This window comes from Laetiporus sulphureus, assembly GCF_001632365.1.
Source record: "Laetiporus sulphureus 93-53 unplaced genomic scaffold LAESUscaffold_7, whole genome shotgun sequence".
NCBI lineage: Eukaryota > Fungi > Basidiomycota > Agaricomycetes > Polyporales > Laetiporaceae > Laetiporus > Laetiporus sulphureus.
The window spans coordinates 784,754-803,499 of record NW_024468516.1 but is presented as its reverse complement, the minus strand read 5'-3'; the positions used below and the strand labels follow the sequence as shown (position 1 = coordinate 803,499).

General features: G+C 52.1%; 9 protein-coding genes across 9 annotated transcripts; 4 read left to right on the top strand and 5 right to left on the bottom strand.

The window, feature by feature from the left end:
- Positions 1–390: 390 nt before the first annotated feature.
- LAESUDRAFT_695561 (Aldo/keto reductase) lies at positions 391–2,279 on the top strand. The gene is made up of 10 exons (XM_040906242.1): positions 391–403; positions 453–631; positions 679–760; positions 821–856; positions 912–935; positions 986–1,096; positions 1,148–1,558; positions 1,630–1,905; positions 1,963–2,036; positions 2,089–2,279. Exons 3-10 carry the CDS (start codon positions 698–700, stop codon positions 2,111–2,113), a joined length of 1,020 nt encoding a protein of 339 aa, XP_040767479.1. The 5' UTR covers positions 391–403; positions 453–631; positions 679–697; the 3' UTR covers positions 2,114–2,279.
- Positions 2,280–3,237: 958 nt separating this feature from the next.
- Positions 3,238–6,067, bottom strand: LAESUDRAFT_741960 (bifunctional tryptophan synthase TRP1). Its single transcript, XM_040911167.1, has 12 exons — positions 5,942–6,067; positions 5,726–5,890; positions 5,581–5,674; positions 5,378–5,516; positions 5,227–5,323; positions 4,597–5,174; positions 4,505–4,547; positions 4,273–4,455; positions 3,906–4,221; positions 3,590–3,850; positions 3,459–3,535; positions 3,238–3,400 (listed from the first exon to the last, which is right to left on the bottom strand). The coding sequence occupies exons 1-12, from the start codon at positions 5,981–5,983 to the stop codon at positions 3,299–3,301; spliced, it is 2,097 nt and encodes a 698-aa protein (XP_040767478.1). The 5' UTR covers positions 5,984–6,067; the 3' UTR covers positions 3,238–3,298.
- A 118-nt stretch (positions 6,068–6,185) lies between these two features.
- Positions 6,186–8,918, top strand: LAESUDRAFT_674710 (L-asparaginase). Its single transcript, XM_040905569.1, has 9 exons — positions 6,186–6,744; positions 6,803–6,842; positions 6,910–7,046; positions 7,107–7,206; positions 7,262–7,372; positions 7,421–7,495; positions 7,552–7,569; positions 7,625–7,893; positions 7,958–8,918. The coding sequence occupies exons 1-9, from the start codon at positions 6,247–6,249 to the stop codon at positions 8,762–8,764; spliced, it is 2,055 nt and encodes a 684-aa protein (XP_040767477.1). The 5' UTR covers positions 6,186–6,246; the 3' UTR covers positions 8,765–8,918.
- Positions 8,882–10,438, bottom strand: LAESUDRAFT_735379 (uncharacterized protein; the record flags this gene model as incomplete). Its single annotated transcript, XM_040910582.1, has 5 exons — positions 8,882–9,207; positions 9,269–9,532; positions 9,589–9,810; positions 9,859–9,976; positions 10,028–10,438. 5 exons carry the CDS (start codon positions 10,436–10,438, stop codon positions 8,882–8,884), a joined length of 1,341 nt encoding a protein of 446 aa, XP_040767476.1.
- Positions 10,439–10,651: 213 nt separating this feature from the next.
- LAESUDRAFT_810700 (ribosome biogenesis protein BRX1) lies at positions 10,652–12,108 on the bottom strand. The gene is made up of 5 exons (XM_040914245.1): positions 11,845–12,108; positions 11,498–11,787; positions 11,343–11,444; positions 11,159–11,294; positions 10,652–11,107 (listed from the first exon to the last, which is right to left on the bottom strand). The coding sequence occupies exons 1-5, from the start codon at positions 12,068–12,070 to the stop codon at positions 10,953–10,955; spliced, it is 909 nt and encodes a 302-aa protein (XP_040767475.1). The 5' UTR covers positions 12,071–12,108; the 3' UTR covers positions 10,652–10,952.
- A 291-nt stretch (positions 12,109–12,399) lies between these two features.
- On the top strand, positions 12,400–13,790 carry LAESUDRAFT_756656 (nagb/rpia/CoA transferase-like protein; the record flags this gene model as incomplete). Its single annotated transcript, XM_040912191.1, has 6 exons — positions 12,400–12,616; positions 12,678–13,002; positions 13,056–13,160; positions 13,217–13,612; positions 13,663–13,692; positions 13,748–13,790. 6 exons carry the CDS (start codon positions 12,400–12,402, stop codon positions 13,788–13,790), a joined length of 1,116 nt encoding a protein of 371 aa, XP_040767474.1.
- Positions 13,791–13,868: 78 nt separating this feature from the next.
- On the bottom strand, positions 13,869–15,155 carry LAESUDRAFT_722715 (G-protein gamma subunit). The gene is made up of 4 exons (XM_040908260.1): positions 14,926–15,155; positions 14,641–14,846; positions 14,510–14,546; positions 13,869–14,395 (listed from the first exon to the last, which is right to left on the bottom strand). The coding sequence occupies exons 2-4, from the start codon at positions 14,766–14,768 to the stop codon at positions 14,306–14,308; spliced, it is 255 nt and encodes an 84-aa protein (XP_040767473.1). The 5' UTR covers positions 14,769–14,846; positions 14,926–15,155; the 3' UTR covers positions 13,869–14,305.
- A 426-nt stretch (positions 15,156–15,581) lies between these two features.
- LAESUDRAFT_722712 (heterotrimeric G-protein gamma subunit (G-gamma, Gpg)) lies at positions 15,582–16,597 on the bottom strand. Its single transcript, XM_040908259.1, has 3 exons — positions 16,250–16,597; positions 16,153–16,189; positions 15,582–15,819 (listed from the first exon to the last, which is right to left on the bottom strand). The coding sequence occupies exons 1-3, from the start codon at positions 16,372–16,374 to the stop codon at positions 15,733–15,735; spliced, it is 249 nt and encodes an 82-aa protein (XP_040767472.1). The 5' UTR covers positions 16,375–16,597; the 3' UTR covers positions 15,582–15,732.
- Positions 16,598–16,677: 80 nt separating this feature from the next.
- LAESUDRAFT_674696 (uncharacterized protein) lies at positions 16,678–18,260 on the top strand. The gene is made up of 6 exons (XM_040905568.1): positions 16,678–16,788; positions 16,842–17,151; positions 17,205–17,368; positions 17,435–17,547; positions 17,604–17,697; positions 17,778–18,260. The coding sequence occupies exons 1-6, from the start codon at positions 16,707–16,709 to the stop codon at positions 17,927–17,929; spliced, it is 915 nt and encodes a 304-aa protein (XP_040767471.1). The 5' UTR covers positions 16,678–16,706; the 3' UTR covers positions 17,930–18,260.
- The last annotated feature ends 486 nt before the right edge of the window (positions 18,261–18,746 follow it).

Below are 18,746 nucleotides of genomic sequence, written 5' to 3'. Positions count from 1 at the left end.
AACTAGCGCAGTGTGATGGTCCGCTACCCATCCACCCTAGCTCGCATCTGCAGCGGTGGAAGGTGAGTAAAGACGGATAGATGCAAAGCTACACTGTGACGAACAATCACAGCCTCAAAGGATACTGTCGAATATGCGGTCGAGTGGGGCCGAAGTGTCCTGCTTGAGTTGAGCCTCCAAGACCTCAGCCTCAGGCCTCAGGCCTCAGGGTCCAATACATTTGGCTCAGATATCACGATCACGTCGTACGCCGTAAAGCAGCGTAACAGATCTAGCGCTATCAACACCTGAGCCTCATCCGAACTCCACGTGGCCATCATGGAATCGTCCACGACCACCGAACATCACATCATCACGTTGGGTTGCGAGAGACAAACTCATCCATTATTGCGTACGTGTTCAGGTGTGTCGCTTTGATATATTGCAGCTATGGCACAACCTGATTGCACCAGACTGTCAAGTCGCCGACCGGTAGTCCCGCTCCATCAGTAGAAAATCAAAGAAATGTTTTCTGTCAGGAACAATCACATCTTGTAGAAGCGCGGCAGAATTATGCCCTCGAAGCCCGATCTTCAAGAGAAGAGACATTTTTCTCTATAAATGCCCGCGAGCATCAAAGCTGAAGTCCGATGTCAGCTCCTCCGCCGTTTTCTGTGCTATTCGCTAATCGTTAGACAGCCTCACTCTTGTCCATACAATGGCTCCTCAAGTCGAATACCGTCAACTCGGAAGGTCTGGTCTCCGCGTGTCTGTTCCAATCGTGCGTGCTGTCCATGGTCGTCAATTGCGACCTTAGTTTTTGAGCCGCCACTCTTGATAGCTGGGCGGTATGGCCTTCGGCAGCTCTCAGTGGCTCGTACGTGTGATTTTGGACGACAATGGACATATATTCACGCGATTTCTCTGTCTAGCCTTGGGTGATCGACGAAGATAAGGTCCTCTGACTCGCTCTGCATATCACGATAGCGATTAACCTGCTGTCCAGGGCCTTCCGCTGCTCAAGGCTGCCTGGGATTGCGGTATCAACACAATTGATACTGCGAATGTGTACTCGAATGGCGAGTCGGAAAAAATGATCGCGAAATTCATCCAACAGGTAAGATCGTTCAATGATCAACTGTCTACTCCGTGCTGAGCCGCTGGGCAGAATAACATCCCGAGAGAGAACATGGTCATCCTGACGAAGATCAAGTTCCTGGTTGGCAGTGAGGCGTCTATGTTCACGTTTGCCATGCCTCACTTGCCAAACACCCGCGACTACGTCAATCTGGGCGGGTTGTCTCGCACGGCAATCATGAATCAAGTTGATGCCTCCCTGCAGAGACTGAACACAAGCTACATCGATCTCCTCCAGATTCACGACTTTGACCCTGAGATCCCTCTCGAGGAGACGATGAAAGCGCTGCATGACCTCGTGGTATCGGGTAAAGTGCGGTACATCGGTGCTTGTCGACTGCGCCTTTGGCAGTTTGCCGAGATGAACAGCGTTGCGGAACGCAACGGATGGACGACATTCAGCAGCATGCAGGTCGAGCATTCGCTCCTCTACCGTCCGGAGGTCAGGGATTTTGCATTCACTGCTTATAGAGTGCTGAACTCTCTCCCCTTTCGCTGTGCCTGTCTGAGTAGGAGCTCGAGGTAATCCAGTATTGCAAGCTCAAAGGGATCGGCGTTATCGGGTTTTCACCGTTGATGGACGGACATCTCGCCCGTCCCATTGGCACTGAGACGACGCGCACGAAGATGATCAACGGGACCCCATACGAGAAGAAGCGTAGGCCATGCGATCTCGAGATCATCAAGCGTGTCCAAGAGTTGGCTGCGAAGCATTCGTGGACTATGAGTCAGGTAGCCCTCGCCTGGTCTGTCACGAAGATCTCCAGTCCCATTGTTGGAGCCAACACCGTATGCCCTACTCTGATCAGTCCTCCCGCAGAAAAATGAATGTCTCTTCTGTTTCAGGGAGAACGAGTTGAACAGTGCATCATCACGGGTAAGACGTTGACTTCGGAGGAACTCAAGTATCTTGAGGAGTCGTACGTCTCGCTGTGCATAATAATCCTGAGTTCTGCTGATATATTCGGACAGGTATGAGTATCAACCATACCGGTAAACGTATTGGAGTTTAGTACCTCCGCTCTAGCGATTGGGAGCTGTGCTACCGAGCATGTTTTTCCGGGTCATCGATGCGAGCTTGCGGTGTAAGAATCCCAGTATAATGTAAAGTACTAAGATCATGGATCGAGTTAAGGCATGATCGATTTACAAAGCTTACTCACGCATTGATCCCAGAAAATGCGTTGCAACAGCATAAAACATTTTTGAGACAAGGGCCCTTTGACATGCACAGCTGCCAACCATCGGCGAGATTCGCAACCACACAAGACGGTCACGGTTTAGTGTGAAGTATTGCTAATGTCTGGTCATCATGCCTCCTTCCTCCGAGTGTCCCATCAACCAGTGGTACACAAAATATGGCATGCATCCAAATCAGTATCTCTTGATGTCCATCAGATTCTGTGGCCGCGTCTGTCTGTCTATCGGATGAACTCGTGTCACATATGCGTTATCCCTTGCCAGCGTTTTGACCAACGCCAAATATCCGTGTGATCGGATTGAAGAACAAGCATCATCACGCAAGCCGAAGGCAATTGGAAGACGCGTTATAAACTGTCTTACATACAGGTCGCTTGAAAAGCTCGAGCTGTCTCGGGAACTTAAAAGCCGAACAGGCCAAGCCGGCGTCGTCGGGCTTTATTTCACACATCGCCAGGCTGTTTTTTTCAATACATTTTCGCAGTCTCGTAAACTGGCGGCTAGATGCCACTCAACTTAGATGGAACCACATCAGTGGGTTCACACCTCATATCATTTACATGCTGCTCACATACGAATGTATGTTGATCATGAATGGCCATCCCCTGCATGTCCCACGTATTGCGAAGAGTTGTTTATTATCCATTGGGTATAACCTGTTCGTGTGTATGCGAGCGGCAGTCACGATATTATCGATCCGCGGGCGGAGCGCCTCACGAGCATCAGGTGGTTGGACGCACGACTGTGAACTCTGGGTACTAGTATACCATTGGCTGTGCGTGAATATCACGCCACTGTTTGGTGACATGCCTTTCCATAGTATCTTCGCTGTGACTAACACCAGTTGTAAAGTTCTGGAGTGGCTTGACAGCGTCTGGCCGATGAAAGGCTTCGGGCCCATTCCTGGGCGCTCATCAAAGTGAACCGTCATATAGGCGCGAGTAGATTGCTCCAGGATATATTATGTTACATTTTACCATCACTACACATCGGAACTGATGTGCCAGTCGAGGATATCCTCCCATTTGCCAGGGAGAAGCTGGGAGATCTGCTCCACATCCTTGTCTCCTCGTCCGGAGAGACACTGAGAGCATATCTATCAGTATCAAGCAAACGAGCCTCATGTGAACGGAGCTACGTACGATGACAATATCGGCTTCCTTTGGCAAGGTCTTTGCTAAGCGGAGACCCTCCCAAACGGCATGAGATGACTCCAATGCTACAAAGTGTTAGATCGCTCAGTCGTGACAATTACAATGTCGCTACGACATACCGGGAATGATGCCCTCTAGCTGAGTGCACATTCGGAAGCCTCTGAGCGCCTGCTCATCGGTAGCTACCACGTATTCCGCTCGACCTGAATCCTTCAGCCAGGCGTGCTCGGGGCCCACTCCTGGGTAGTCGAGCCCAGCGCTGATCGAGTGCGTCTCGATGATCTGGCCAGTGGGCGACTGTAAAACATATGTCTTCACACCGTGAAAAACGCCAGCATGGCCCATGCTCAAGGTAGCAGAGTGGTGGCCTGTTTCCAGGCCTGATAGGAACCATATCAGAAGTGTGCTCGGGTCGGGACAAGAGAGAACGCTTACCCTCGCCTCCTGCTTCCACACCAATCAGTCGCACGCTCTTCTCCGGGATGAAGTCGTAGAATGCGCCGATGGCGTTGCTGCCCCCTCCGACACACGCTACGACAGCATCGGGCAGCTTGCCGATCTCCGCACTCAGTTGCGCCTTGATTTCCTTACCAATGACGCGCTGGAAGTCGCGCACGATTGTCGGGAACGGATGCGGCCCAATCGCAGAGCCGATGAGATAGTGCGTCACGGAAAGGTTTGTCACCCAGTCGCGCAGCGCTTCGTTCACTGCATCCTTGAGTGTGCAGGAGCCGGAATGAACAGGAATAACCTGTGGACAGCGCGTAAGCAGGGTGGAAGGACGAGAGTGAGCCTTGCATACCTTGGCCCCGAGCATCCTAATCCGGAAGACGTTGAGAGCTTGACGCCGTACGTCCTCCGCGCCCATATATATCACGCATTCCATACCGAAGCGGGCACAAACGGTGGCTGTGGCGACACCGTGTTGTCCTGCTCCGGTCTCTGCAATGATTCGCTTTTTGCCCAGGCGGCGAGCGAGCAGGATCTGCAAGGACTTAACTTGTCTACCCGCATTGACATCGCAATTTGCTTACCTGACCGATGGCGTTGTTGATCTTATGGGACCCTGTATGATTTCTGTGAAGCATCAGCAATGTGGACTGCTATGTACAACTCTGAAACTCACAAATCCTCCCGCTTGAGCCAGATCGTCGCACCACCGGCATGCTGAGTGAGCTGCTCTGCCTTGTAGAGGTTCGATGGACGGTTCATGTACCCATAATAACTCTCAAACTCCTTCCAGAACTCGGGGTCCTTAATCGCCGCCTCGTGCGCCTGTTCTAGCTCCACCAGACAGTCCCAGAGCGCCTCCGGAACGTATTGTCCACCATACTGTCCAAAGCGCGGCGGAAGGGGTTCCTCGTGCGTAGCCTCGCTATCGGCCTTGCTCGCGTTGGAAGCAGAGCTGTGCGATTTGTGGAGGTGCGGTTGCTTCGGGGGCTGACCCTTCAAGCTGATCTCGCGGCAGTAGGCCTCGACACTCTTTGCGATCTCTCCCGCAGGCGCGTTCTTTATGACTGACACTATCCTGCTGCCGACCACAACGCCGTCTGCACCAGCATCAGCTACAAGATCGAAGTGCTGTCGCGTCGCAACGCCGAATCCTACTGCGAGGGGAACATTTGTGTGGCTTCGTACTCGAGAAATGAGGTCAGGAAGGGCGCTATTCACCGTGCCGGATACGGAGGATCCTGTAGTGCCCATCTGTGTGTACATGTGTGAGCACGCGACCAAGATATAACAGCATTTTGTTTACCTTGGACACGACGTAGAGGAAGGTATCTGCAATAGAAGAAAGGAACTCGATTCGATGGTCGGTGGTCGAGGGTGCGATAAGGGGAATGTATGAGACGCTGATGGAAGACCGTAAGATACATTGAAATGCGTGGACTCTAAAACTAACGTACTTTGCCTTTGTGCACTTTTCCCGGAATCCTACAGCTTCCTCTGGCGGAAGATCGACTACAATGAAGCCATTGGCACCTGCTTCGCTTGCGTCTTGGATTGCTTTCTCCTCTCCATATGCAAGAAGGGGATTGTAATAACCTGTGCAAGGGCGCCTGATGAGCTGGAACGTCAATGTGCAGAGATATTGACGAGCGTGACGTACCCATTAGCAAAACTGGGACTGTGAGACCCTTCCTGCGAGCCTGCCTCACAATTCCAAGACATTGAGCGTACTCGACGTTGTTTTGAAGAGCGACCTGTCAAGTTGAAATAACCATCAGCGAGCGCAGCTTGGAAGAAATGCTCACAAGGTTCGTTTCTTGGATAGCAGGTCCGTCCGCCATGGGATCGGAGAAGGGCACGCCGAGTTCTATGATGTCTGCTCCTCCTTCCTGCATCGCAAGCAATATAGGCACAGTGTCATCTGCAGTCGGGTAGCCTGCTGTCACGAAGGTGACCAGGGCAGGACTGCTCTGCAGAAAGTTAGCCTGTTTCGCGAAACCTGTTGAATGGTGCACTCTCACATTGGCATTCTTCTTCTCAAATACTTTCTTCAGAGCTTCCATATTACGCAAAAGAACGGAGGGGGGTTAGGGAAGTGCAAAATGTCGGTGAGACCACCCAGGTTTTATGGAGCAGCTCGAGTCAAGGGAACTCTGAATTATCAATCACGAAACTTGGAGCATCTCATCTTATCTCCCGATCGGATCTCGACTCCAGTCCGTGGCCGAGCAGGGCTGAGCGCTGAGCGCTGAAACTTGATTCAATAACAACGTGTAGGCGCTCAAGCCAAGTTGAGGCTCGGGCGCATCCACGAGAATTCAACACCATGGACCTCGCCCAACCATCGGACGAATCAAAGGTTCTCATTCTGAACACAGGCGGTACGATCAACATGATCCTCAGCCAGCATGGCTATGTACCCGAGCCGTACTTCCTCACCGAAACCCTTCGTACTCAAAACCGATTCCACGACCCGCTCGAAGATTCCTTGTTCTCTCATTCTGCCTCAGTCGAGGGATACAGGGAATGGAGCAGCCATAGCGGGAAAGCAAGTCCCATCCCGAAACCGGGCGCAAGTCGAGCTGCCTCCCCAGACCCCGTTCCACAGCCCCAGCATTCTCTGCCCACATTTCTCGTGCGATCTTCCCGGCCTATAGGCATGTCTCACGTCGCCGCACAGCTTTCTCCTGTTATCGACGGAAGACAGCCCACATGTGTCAAAGTCACTGATGATCTACATGAAGCGCAACTACCCAGCCTGATCACACCTCGGAGCACGGCTCCTGGGGGCATGCGGAAACGCATCCGATATGCGGTACTTGAAGTGAGTGCTTAAGCTTCTTATATGCGCGAATTTTGCCTAAGAACGATATCTTTCATAGTGGGATCCACTCCTGGACAGCAGTAACATCGAGATCCAAGGTAATTTACACATTTATCTGTCGAGTCATCCTGACCAATTATTTCTGTGGGGCGTATGGTAGCACAGACTGGATTAGGATTGCAACAGAGATAGAGCTCAACTATGCCAACTTTGACGCTTTTGTGATCCTGCACGGAACAGACACTATGTCGTACACTTCCTCCGCACTGAGCTTTCTATTGGAGGATTTGGGAAAGACAGTGGTTAGTATGACTCCGCTGGATCTCGCATTATTATCATCGTCCTAATGGTATCGTCTTCAGATCGTGACTGGTGCCCAGATACCTATGTCCCAGCTACGAAATGACGCCGTTGATAATCTGTTAGGAGCTCTAGTGGTTGCGGGTCATTATATAATACCAGGTTCATTCATTCAGCTTTCATAAGAATACACTGACTGAGACCCGCTTACTCGCAGAGTGCTGTTTGTTCTTCAATCATACTCTTTACCGCGGTAACAGGGTCTCCAAGGTCTCGTCGTATGACTTCAACGCCTTTGCGAGCCCAAACTTTCCCCCACTCGTGAATGGTCTGTTTACACTGTCCTACTCTTGTATCTGACTTATCTATGATAAAGTGGGCATTGACATTATTGTCAATTGGAACGATGTGATCCGACAAACAAGTCTGAGGCGATTCAGATCCCACAAACGTGAGTGATATTATTGTACTATGTGGCGACTGAATGATTCATTTCTCCTGCCTTAGACATGAGCCCGCACGTGGGTGAGTCGTTCGCGGTCCCATACATGCGTCATTCGCTCATGCATAATTTTTCAAGCCACCTTACGTCTCTTCCCTGGCATTACAGCTACCACAGTCCGGGCATTCCTCGCTCCACCTACCCGCGGTGTTGTACTCGAGACATTCGGCGCAGGCAATGCACCACAGCGCGCCGATCTGATCGGAGAACTGAAAGAGGCCTGCGATAGGGGTGTCGTGATCGTCTCAATTTCTCAGTGCGCAAAAGGCTCTGTTTCGGACGCATATGAGACCGGGAGGAAGCTATTGACGGCCGGAGTCATCCCGGGTGGGGATATGACTCCCGAGGTCAGCTCTCCGATTTATTGTGTGAGCTCGATTGCAGCTAACGCGTGATGCGGCAAATCAACAGTGCGCTCTGACGAAACTGAGCTATCTCCTCGCGAAGCCGGAACTATCCATAGGCGAAGTGCGTTCGCTTATCGGAACGCCGCTTCGCGGAGAGCTCACGAGACCGGCAAGTACGCTTCCACCGTCCATCAGCGAACCCAAGGGAATCGATCAAAATCTCGAAAGCATTCATGGGGTTCTGTCTCAAGTCATCCGGCTCTCGTCTGCTCGACCCATTGTGCCAAAATTTACGGTGACGCCGTCAACAGATGATGAAAGCGCCAAAAACATGGCTGAAGCAGCCGCGCCCTGGTCCTGGACAGCGTCAGAGGCCGCCTCAGCGGAAGGCGCTCTCTTTCCATACCTCGTCCATCTCGCTGCCGCGCGGAACGATATCGAAGCTCTCAAATTCTGTCTAGCCGCTGAGCAGGACCTCAGCACAGATCATTCCTCCAGTCCAACCTCCGAGTTCCAGCCAAGGCGAAACATCGCGATTGGTGGCGGTCTCACAAACTGCATCGAACCATCTTCCGGTCGCTCGCCGCTCCATTCTGCGGCACTCAATGGATGTGTAGACGCTGTCAATGCATTGTTGGTAGCTGGTGCACTAGTGCACCTCCGAGATGCCCTCGGGCACACTCCGCTGTACTATGCTGCCCGACAAGGACACGAAGGCGTTGTGGACACCTTAGTGAAGGCCGGCGCGATGCTAGGTGGTGCGGACGTTGAAGGTGGATTTACTGATCTGGCGATGAAGAAAGCGACGGTATCCAGAGACGAACACGCATTGCGTATCTGGGCTATGGCGGGCGCAGGCATGGACAACTAGATTTGATCGCTACCATAAGAGCTTCCGGTAGAGGTATCGTAATAGGCTGTGCATTGGATGGATGTATTCCAGAGTTGGTATAACAGGTACACTTGACATTAGTCATAACATTGGCCGTCATTCGACAATTACAACCTCATTTTGAACCACCTCTTCCATGCCGACCACCTCTTCTCCTTCACTCATGTCCTCTTCCACTGCGCCTCGCACGGCATTGTCCACATTCTCGGTCAACGATTTCAGGAATATTGGAAGCTGGTCACGAGCAAAGATGAACGCATGGCCTAAAAATTTGAGAGCCTTCACGAATTCCTCAGGCTCGTTTTCAAGATTATATGGCTGATACTTCATTCTCATGACCAGATCATCTTTGGATTTGACTGGGCTATCTGGATCGGAGCCCTCGGGCTTCTCCCATATCTCTCGTAAACTGAAGTTCACGCCTACAGAGGTGTGAGACAGTAAGCGCGCCAGAAAGTCGCACATCTAGGGAGCGTGACGTACTGGCCGCGGTTACATCTGAGTCAGGGTCTCGATGTGTGTAAACGCAACTAAAGACAGGTTCGTCCAGATTGAAATATGCACTTTTTCCCACTTTGGCGGACACTATGAGACAATTGGTCATGTCCTCGTACAGCCGGATGACGAGAGCATTCTTCGGATCGTCCGGAGGTTTCGTATGAGTACGCGCAGAGGGAGGAGGCGGGTTTTTGGAAAGGTGATTGCCTCTCTCAATCTCAGCCGCCAGGTCAGATCGTAGGATCGTCTCTATAAGACGACATTCATGACATTGCCACAGTGCATGCGCGACAATCTAGACATACCTTGAACCTCGAGGTCCTGTATTCGTTTGTCCTTCTCCGCTAACTGCTGATCTCTGTTTTTGATGATGTCCCTACAACGTTCAACCTCCCGCTCCACGGCGAGCTTCTCCTCATCAGCTGCTTCGCGCGTCAAGAACTGTACGACGGATGCCTTTGCAGACGCTCCCAGGGCCTTTGTTTTTGTCAGCTGAGAAGTCAACTCCTTGATCAGCGCCTCCTGGGCTGCAACGAGAGTCAGCGACACCGTCACGGAACGCATATGATGCTCACTCTGGATTTTTGCTTCATACTGTTCCGCTTGCTCTCTGAGGTTTTGCTCTGCTTCCGTCTCGCGAATGTGGAACAGTTCTTCTAGCTGTTCTTCATACTTGCTCACTTGAGCGTTGAGCTGCTCAAGGATGGTCAGTGTTGTTACCAACAATGGAAGAGATCATCTCACACTGTCCACATTCTTACGCAGTCTGTCTACTTCGCGTGAGAGGCTCTCTTTCTCCCTCGTTAGACGAGCTATCGACACAGCATTGGCCTTTGAGACCTTTGGAATAGGCTTTGTACGACTCGGCCGATCGTCATCGACCAGCAGCACCTCATCCACGTCCATCTCTTCATGCTCCACCGCCCTGGCCTTGCCCTTCGCTACCGCCGATTTCGCCTTGCCGCTAGCTGCGGCGCCTGCACGGCCTGGTGCTTTCCTTGGTGCTGTCTTGGATGAGCCGGCCATATCAACGATAGATCCCTCTTGAGTTGTTTCTATGCCGTGTTCATGTTCAGACGATGAAGATTCAATGATGATCTCTTCATGCTCAACGATGATCTTGGCAGGGCGCTTTGGCGCAGTCTTCTTGGCCATATTGAGAGGTTTAGACGATGTGCCAGCAGTTCCTACAGCAGCAATGCGGCTAGCTCGTGCATTTACTTCCTTCGTAGCAGAGGCCGGCGGCCTGGCCGGTGTGGTAGCATCATAACTAGCTAAGGATTGAACGGTCTTCGTACACAAGGATCTCGACGTCAATATACAGATCAATGCTACATACCGAGCTCGTCGTCAGATACATCGGACATCGTTTTGAATAATTAAGGCGAGCCACACGGGACTGCGGCAGAGAAAGACCGAGAGGTGCGCGCGAAGGAACGCGTTCAACTACGCGTGAGCACGTGGCCGACACGCCGACGGGCGCTCCGTGTGGGCCATACCCCGACTGTCGTGTGAGCTTACCCGTCACTGTGCCGGCATACATCATTCTCTGTCCTCCAAGGCCTCTCAAACCTCACGCACATACGAAGATGGCAGGCAAGAGAACCATAGCGCGCTGCCGGCATATGCAGCAATGCAGACCAACAGTGATGAGGAGATGGACGCGCAGCTATGCGAAAACCTTCGAGACGGCCAATTCATCCTCTTCTCTCTTACGGCCCTCCTTTCTGCCGCTCCTCTCCTGCTCAGCATGCTTCCGTTTGCCGTATCTGTCTCCCTTCGTTCTCTTGAGGGCGGAACGCACAGCGCCGGGTGATACAAATTCTGCGAGAGCGTTAGTGTGAGAACGACGCCGTTTCATAGAATTGTGCCCACCAGGGTTGGAATAGACCGTAGTCCCCCCGAAGGCACCTTCGAATATTCGGATGGGCGTCAACACGAACCGAGGACCAATCTCGACGAGGGACGTTTGAGGTGGTCCGTTTGGTTGCAAAGGGTCCTTTTCAATGATCTAGATACTCATTAGCTCAATCCTGCGAGGACAAGACAACGATCCTACCTGGAAGTTACGGAACCAGATCTTGTTATCCAGGATAGAGAACGTGAGGATGTGATCTATAAACGGCTTTGCTCTGCGTGCTTGTGATGGGACTCCAAAAATCTACTCATAGCGAGCGTCACGAAGTGCTCATGCTCGAAGATGCCGTTACTCACATGCGTGAACACCTCCTTCGTTAGTCGGCCCCACTCGCTGTCATCAAACGCCTTGTCGAAGCTGAGAACACCCCTACTTCCCTTCAGACAGTTCCCGGTCATCTTCAACTCGTCCATCGTGTGCATATTCTGGACATGCAGCTTTATGCTTGGACCGTTCGGTGTTTTGGCAGCCCATAGATACAAGTCTTCGTGTCGGCGTGCCTCGAAGTATAATGTATTGTTACAGTTGTTCAGGTCAGCCAACTCTGGCAGCAAGTGGAGGTGGTTTTTCGAATCCAGCTTCGCATCTACAGCAGCGCAAGGTCTTAGATAATAGGCGTAATGTGATGTCGTCTACAACTCACCCTTTTTGACATGCGGCAGAAGCGTCTCTAGGTCGTTCATTAGGTGTCTCATACGATGTGTGATGCCTCGGGAGGATAGCAGCAGTACCCGTTGCTTGTTTTTGATCCTCTTCGGTGCAGGAGCTTGAGCCTCCTCCTCTTCCAGGTCCTCAGCTTTGCGTTTGCCCTTCCCCCTTCCATCTGTCTTGGAGGTCTTGATCTTATGTTCCTTCAGCAGTGATGCCATGGCGATACACTGCAATCGAGAGAGTGTGCGTACTGGTTAACGAATCCTTTTCAGCAAAGGCCAGATTCCAATCTGTTTGGCACGTGACAGATGGACGCCACTCGACCGCGTCCCTCGCCGCCGCGCAACCCCCAGAGCAGAAAATTCACAGAAAATCAGAAATAATTATACGAGAGATCTATCAACCAATCATTTGCAAAGAAAGCGAAAAGGGTACAAGTTGTCAGACGCGATCATTATTGATATACTTTTGGTATGACTCCTCATGGCGCCCTGCTTTGTATCCTTCCAGCTACCGACACAGTAACGCGTCAAGTCCCAAGTTCGACATGGCTCCTGAATCATCTAACGCAGCAAACTACCGCTCTGTAGAAATACTCGCTGCGAAACTAAGAAGACGGCAAGTAATAGGCTCGCGGACAGCTGCCCTTGAGACGGTACTCGTGCTACGACAAGTAGTATCGAAAGCACGATTCTCGAACATCGATCAGTTGGTGGGACTCATTCGGGATGTAGGAAGACGACTAGCGGAAGCGCAGCCGAAAGGTGTTCACTATCACTTCATGTGCGTACTTGTCGAACAAGATCTAATGTCAATCCATGTTAGAACATACTGTTGGAAACATCGTACGGAAAGTGTTGCACAACATTCGCGAGGAGTACAATTCAGCGACCAAGGCCGGCTCATCAGCCCCCTCAAACAACGTCTTCTCAATATCAAAGTTCGTTCTGCAAGGACAACCCCGGAAACAGAACGTCGCGACCAAGTCAGACGGCACAATCACCCTGAAAGAGGATGATCCCGATGACCCAGACTCTTTCGCGCGAAGCATCAAGCCAGTATTGATGGAGGCCATCCAGGATGTCCTTGATGAACTCGAAACAGTCTATGACAATGTCTCCAAAACGGCGAAGGACCACATCCATTCAGAGTGCGTGATGCCCTCCTCTTAGCCGCCCATGTACTGATTGCAAGACCTCACAGCGAGATCATCTTGACGATAGGACATTCCAAAACCGTCGAGGCATTTCTCAAGCTTGCCGGTCACTATCGGAATTACACCGTCATTGTCGCAGAGACGGGCCCATCGTGAGTATGCGGCGACATCACAATGCCTCAGTAATCTCATGAGCTTCTGTCTGCAGCTACGACGGCCACGAAATGGCGCGTTCTCTATCATCCGCAGGCATCTCGACCTTTCTGGTCCCTGATTCCTCGATTTACGCCATCATGTCGCGTGTGAACAAGGTCATCCTCGGCGCACACGCCATCCTGGCCAACGGCGGCATGTTCGCCATCACCGGCTCCCTACTAGCGACAACAGCCGCGCGCGCACACAGCACGCCAGTGGTTGTATGCGCCGGGCAGTTCAAGTTGACCCCGCTTTGGAACCTTTACCATGAGTACGGCGCACTCGATTTTGCAGATCCGAGCAGCGTTCTCGGATTTGAGGAGGGCAGCCTTGTGGAGAAGGTCGATGTTATCAACCCATACTACGACTATGTCAGCCCGGACCTTGTCGATGTCTACATCACCAACGAGTGAGTCCTGGTCCCACGCCTTGTCTTCGGAGCTAACCGACATTGCTTAGCGGTGATCACCCGCCTACGTCGGTCTACAGGTCCGCCCTGGATATCACTATATCACTATTGATGCTGATGGCGGCTCGTCTCCAGGCTTGTCAAGGAGAGCTATGATGACGAGGACCAGCTGCTTTGACCCAACCAGGAACGCCCAGGAACACAATTGTGGCTACACACGTGGTGTTCATTACCGCTACAGCCCTCTCATGACGTTCGGGTTGTCCGTTCCGTTAATTTTCGGTGCACGCAGCGAAAACGCTTAAGTGAATGGATGTGACAGACTCCTATGCGAACTTCACACGTCCGGAAGGGGGTTGGGAGACTGCCGCGTGGTCTGCTAGACGTTCCGAGAGATGCGAGTTGACCTTGTTCTACAGTACAATCGCGGCCCCCTCACGGACCTTGTATGTAAGGAAAAACGGCAACAAGAAACAGGAGTTTACATCATTGCGATTGCAAACTTCCAACGAGGGCGCATAGGAAGTGCGCACCGGCATATAGCCAGAAAGACGTGGGCAGAGCATGTTATCATAATGTTATGAGAATAGAGACGGAAACTCGACACCTGGCTGGCAGTAATAAAAAGAGCGGCGGTATATATGTAACAACAGCAAAAGGGTAGCGAAAATGCAATGCGATGAAGGAACACGGTCACTGGACAACGCAACATTTACCCCCTCCTGTTCCTTGCTGTGCATACGGGTCCTCATTCTTCGCTACTGGTCCCCATACCGATGGAACCTGTGTCATAAGAGGGTGAGTAGCCTGTCAACTTTGCAAGGCAAGCAGACGGATGGGTGGGCCACCGAAACCCGCCGGCACATCGAGATAGGCGCAGAAGGGAAGGGTACGCACGAGAGGATCCTTCGTTGTTTTGCAATATCGGATCAGGCTACGACAGCAATGGTATGTGAACAAACGATTGGCAGAAAGGCATAGACGGTCAGCGAGCCGATCCAAGCGCATATATCGCAGCAATCACGTACCTTGCACTAGCCTCACTCACTCTTATCCGTGGCCTTGCAAGATCCTCCCTTAGTCGCTGATTATGCTCCGTCAGACGACGGAGCTTCAATTCCGACATTGACTGCTTGTGTGGACGCCCGTTCATCATTATGATGTGGTGCGAGGGATGTGAGAGAGGAGAAGACGAGACGAGCGGGTTAGATTTCGAGGTGCTGAGTTGTCAGCACTGAGGGAAAAGAGCGACAGGCAATGAGTGACTATGTTCACGAAGACGAAAGCGGCGCGATGCGCCAGGCACGGCTCACGAGCAAGTCAAATGTATGGTCCAGACACGAGAGCGGAGAAAGCGCTGGAGAAGTGAGCCGAGACGAGATGCCGACCGGTTGCGAGCAAAAGGCGGAGGCACCAGGGGCGGGAAACGATAAATAGCAGCGAGCAACGCCGATGATGGCGGGGAGAGCGAGGAGAAAGTAAGCTCGCAATGCGGGATGATGGCAGAAGCAACCCCAGGCTTGCGGGCAGTCAGTGCACAGGTCGGCTGTCTCCCGATTTAGTTATCGGCGTTGCTGATGTATATTCAAGCTCACGTGTCCCGGCGTTACTGCAATCGACGATACTACGCGACCTCAGGCCAGCACACTCGTCAACATAGAACACAAAACATGGAATTTGCAGCAGAGAGAAGAGGCATGTGTCGCCATAAACACGATGTATCGGATCCACCAATCTCCATTAGCCAAGACGTATGTGTACACAAAATGAAAGTACGAAAACGGGTGCAAAGCAGCAAAAGCGAACTTGTCGGGAGGTGACCAGGCGCATAAAGAGTTCCATAATATGTAAGAATTATCGTGCGAATGCCAGTATGTCGGAATGTGTAGATGCAAAGGCGGAAGAAGGAATGTGTCCGGGATGACGCGCGGGACAGGCGAGAGGATCTAGGGCTATGTCGCGGGGAGGAGAACGCATCAAGGAGCGCGAGGGCATACGCGGCGGGAGAGACTGATTAGATAGTCTGTTGCTGGGGCTCCTCAGCTTTTGTTTCATCTGCAAGAGACTTCGTCTCTCGATACACATAGCGGGATGGATGACGAACCGTGGGCGAGTGTGTCCTACATGACAAGACAACACCCGGATCCCGATTGTGGTTCGCCAAATGGATCCTCAGCCTTGCTGACAGGTCCCCACACCGATGGCACCTACAAACGCATTCGCAGCGGTAAGCAAAGGTCGAAGGCATGAATAAAGTCATGACGAGGAATAGTGGCGTTCCGGGCGATGAAGGACGAGCGAAGCGCAACTGCGTAACGGAGCCCAAAGCAGGGGCGCTTATAGCACGGTAGCCATCAAGTTTGGAGATGTCCTGCATTCTGTCGTTCTCCGCAGGAAGTAGATGAGACAATAGCGCGAGATCATGCGCGGGCAGCGTCCCGCATACCTTATCTCGCGATTTGCTCCGAGTAAGCCGTGTTGACCAACACGGTAGTCGTACCAGTTTCGCACCATCATAGATGACGTGATGCAGCACTCACAAGGTAATCCTTCGTCGTTTTGCAATAACGAATCAAGCTGAATTAGAACAAAGGGGATGTCAAATAGGCACCACCGATAACAGCATGTGTTATGCACCTGACACTGGCTTCGCTTACCCGTATACGAGGTCTCGCAAGGTCCTCCTTCAATCGCTGATTGTGCTCTGCGAGCCTACGGAGCTTGAGCTCGGACGTAGACACCTTTGTCTGACGGCTGCTCATGATTCACGAAGCGTCGGAACGGTCGGGCGAAGAAAGCGGACGCTGAAGGGAAACCGAGGGAAGAGACAGCACAATGTAACCTGACCCGGCTGTGCTCTTGAAAGGGCAGGCGGGGCGGGCAAGGCGCGTTACTCCGAAAGACTGCAAGGCGAAACTCCAGAAAGAGGGAAGGAAAGAGCGCAAAGGAGCGGCAGTCTATCGTGAACGGAGGTGAAGGCTCAGTATCAGGTCGCTGGCGCGGAGCCTGAATCCCTTTCTCTGCCTATTCCAGCAGCCACGTGCACTGCGTCTCTTCTGCCGACCGCGACAACGGTATTTGCACCGTCGCCATCATGGGCCGCCAGCAGACCCGTCTCGTTCAGAAGCTCTCGCCTCATTTGACCAGGGTCCCAAAGGCCGCGACGGCGCGCTACGGTACGCATCGTTTTTCCTGTGTATCCCGAACACAATCTCACCAGCACTCGCAGTCAAGACAACGCAGCAGAGGTCGCCTCTTGCCGCTGTCTATCCTGTTGCAAGGAATGCCAGGCTGAAGTTGCAGGGCGCCAATACTAATCGGTTCCTGAAGACACGGAGTCAGCTCTCTAGCATCGCTGAGGTGCCGTTGGAAGAAGAGGAGGAGGAACCGGGTCATGACCATCAATACGATCCCTATCGCGCACTAGATGCATTGGCACGCGATGATGATCGAGGAGCGCGTCGGAATATTGATGACGAGGACGAGGACATCATGGATTGGGACGACGAGACGACTCTGATGGCCATGCTGGAGGAAAGGTACGGCTACATCTTCAGATGCCGCATTGCATGAGGAAACCACGCCTTTCCAGCACACATTCCGATAATGATGAACAAGAGGACCTTGTGGCGCTAGCGAACAAGCTCAAAGCTCCCATGTCCTCACAGAGAGACGCTATGAAGCAATATCTTGGGGAGACCATTATTCCGGTAATGTCCCGCGTGAAGAAGGTGCATGGAGTCATCGAGGACAAGGGTGAGCTAGTGACTCGTCACACAGTGAAGTGAATGTTCACAGCATCTTGTGTTCTCTGGCGGGCAGTTGATCTTGCCTTCGGCGCTGGCATACTCACGTTTGATGAGGCCTGCAAGAAGGTGGAAACCATGGCGCTCCGCGACGAAGACGACCTGAAGATAGCATATATGGACTGTCAAGTACGTTGAACATCATTCCTGTCCAATAGCGGCCTTATTCAATCCATTCGCCAAAGAGCAATATGAAACACCTTCTCAGTCAACTGCAGCAAGCATATGCGCGTCGCGAAGGGCTGTGGTGCGCCCTGCAACAGGATGCCGATAAATGCGGTGACTATTCCTTTTCTCCTGTCGCTCCGCAGGAGATAATGTCAATCTGACCACTTGACCACTTGTTTCGCGATTGAAAGCTGACCGCGCAAAGGCTGCTCTGGAAGCTCTTCCCGCCGAGGTGGAATTCGCCATAGCTCAACTAGAAAAGAAGAGTAAAGAGCTGGACAAAGACACCAGCTCGGCCTCAAAGCAGAAGATGCTAAAGGGGATCCTGGAAAAGCTTAATTGACATTCTACCTGAAGTTGGATGCTCATTCTGTTGTCTCATTCTCGTTTTTGTCAGTCTCTCCTTCGCTGTTCTGGCGGGTTTCTGGTGCCAGAGCGATAGCGCCCTCACTCGGACTATCCTTGGAACAAATACCTCAATCCTGAAGTGTCCCCGTCTTGACTGTATCCTCTTTGGACCTGATTGTTCCGCACTCGCAGCGCTTGACTGTTCTGTATTCTACAATGTACATCGTTCGGTATCCCTCCTCCACTGTACAGTACTGCTTTGTCTGTATACGTACGCTGGCGATCCACCAACCTTCCGGTGTTTCCATGCCGACGGTCTCAGCCCGATCATCGCAATGCCTTGCGGTAACTCTTGGTTCTCGGCATCAAGAACCTTGCCAAATTTACTGTTCGCCTGAAGAGAACATCGAGCTCATGCGACTATGGTGACACTCGGTTCTCAGCATCAGAAGCCTTACCAATTTACTGTCCTCATGAAGAGAACATGGAGCTCATGCGATTAAGCCCAGCGTGTATGTTGTCTTCCCATATGTGCACCTGCCTTTGTCCCTCGCATACCTCCGCTTCACAAGGATTGGGTTCAGGATGTGTTCTGCGGAATCGCCGAGCATAAGCTAACAGACCTCCAAGGACTTCTTTACTCCCGACAGCTCACCATGGCATGTTCTCTGTGGGGCGTGGAGTCGACGAAAGCTCTCAGTATAGTTGAATCTGAGATCAGGCTCTTCGCACTGACTACATATCTGGGACTCTCTTTCACAGCACAACGTCAAGTTACAACAAGTGAACGCGACGATATCCTACAATAGCCG

Bases quoted from the DNA above. Each gene is read 5' to 3' on its own strand.
- LAESUDRAFT_695561 (XM_040906242.1), top strand. From the start codon at position 698: ATGGCTCCTCAAGTCGAATACCGTCAACTCGGAAGGTCTGGTCTCCGC. The intron at 761-820 runs GTGCGTGCTGTC...CACTCTTGATAG, and splicing joins TCCGCGTGTCTGTTCCAATC to CTGGGCGGTATGGCCTTCGG. The intron at 2,037-2,088 runs GTACGTCTCGCT...ATATTCGGACAG, and splicing joins CTCAAGTATCTTGAGGAGTC to GTATGAGTATCAACCATACC.
- LAESUDRAFT_674696 (XM_040905568.1), top strand. From the start codon at position 16,707: ATGGGCCGCCAGCAGACCCGTCTCGTTCAGAAGCTCTCGCCTCATTTG. The intron at 16,789-16,841 runs GTACGCATCGTT...CAGCACTCGCAG, and splicing joins GGCCGCGACGGCGCGCTACG to TCAAGACAACGCAGCAGAGG. The intron at 17,548-17,603 runs GTACGTTGAACA...CATTCGCCAAAG, and splicing joins TAGCATATATGGACTGTCAA to AGCAATATGAAACACCTTCT.
- LAESUDRAFT_810700 (XM_040914245.1), bottom strand. From the start codon at position 12,070: ATGGCATCACTGCTGAAGGAACATAAGATCAAGACCTCCAAGACAGAT. The intron at 11,445-11,497 runs GTGAGTAACGGC...CGCTATGAGTAG, and splicing joins CGAAGGAGGTGTTCACGCAT to ATTTTTGGAGTCCCATCACA. The intron at 11,108-11,158 runs GTGGGCACAATT...ACGCTCTCGCAG, and splicing joins TACGGTCTATTCCAACCCTG to AATTTGTATCACCCGGCGCT.
- LAESUDRAFT_722715 (XM_040908260.1), bottom strand. From the start codon at position 14,768: ATGATGAACGGGCGTCCACACAAGCAGTCAATGTCGGAATTGAAGCTC. The intron at 14,547-14,640 runs GTACGTGATTGC...TTGCTGTCGTAG, and splicing joins GTGAGTGAGGCTAGTGCAAG to CCTGATCCGATATTGCAAAA. The intron at 14,396-14,509 runs GTGCGTACCCTT...CTTATGACACAG, and splicing joins AAACAACGAAGGATCCTCTC to GTTCCATCGGTATGGGGACC.
- LAESUDRAFT_741960 (XM_040911167.1), bottom strand. From the start codon at position 5,983: ATGGAAGCTCTGAAGAAAGTATTTGAGAAGAAGAATGCCAAT. The intron at 3,851-3,905 runs GTAAGCGTTCTC...GGTTCCTATCAG, and splicing joins TGTGGAAGCAGGAGGCGAGG to GCCTGGAAACAGGCCACCAC. The intron at 3,536-3,589 runs GTATGTCGTAGC...AACACTTTGTAG, and splicing joins GCTAGAGGGCATCATTCCCG to CATTGGAGTCATCTCATGCC.
- LAESUDRAFT_722712 (XM_040908259.1), bottom strand. From the start codon at position 16,374: ATGAGCAGCCGTCAGACAAAGGTGTCTACGTCCGAGCTCAAGCTCCGT. The intron at 16,190-16,249 runs GTGCATAACACA...GTTCTAATTCAG, and splicing joins GTAAGCGAAGCCAGTGTCAG to CTTGATTCGTTATTGCAAAA. The intron at 15,820-16,152 runs GTGAGTGCTGCA...ATGCGTTTGTAG, and splicing joins AAACGACGAAGGATTACCTT to GTGCCATCGGTGTGGGGACC.
- LAESUDRAFT_674710 (XM_040905569.1), top strand. From the start codon at position 6,247: ATGGACCTCGCCCAACCATCGGACGAATCAAAGGTTCTCATTCTGAAC. The intron at 6,843-6,909 runs GTAATTTACACA...ATGGTAGCACAG, and splicing joins CAGTAACATCGAGATCCAAG to ACTGGATTAGGATTGCAACA. The intron at 7,047-7,106 runs GTTAGTATGACT...TATCGTCTTCAG, and splicing joins AGGATTTGGGAAAGACAGTG to ATCGTGACTGGTGCCCAGAT.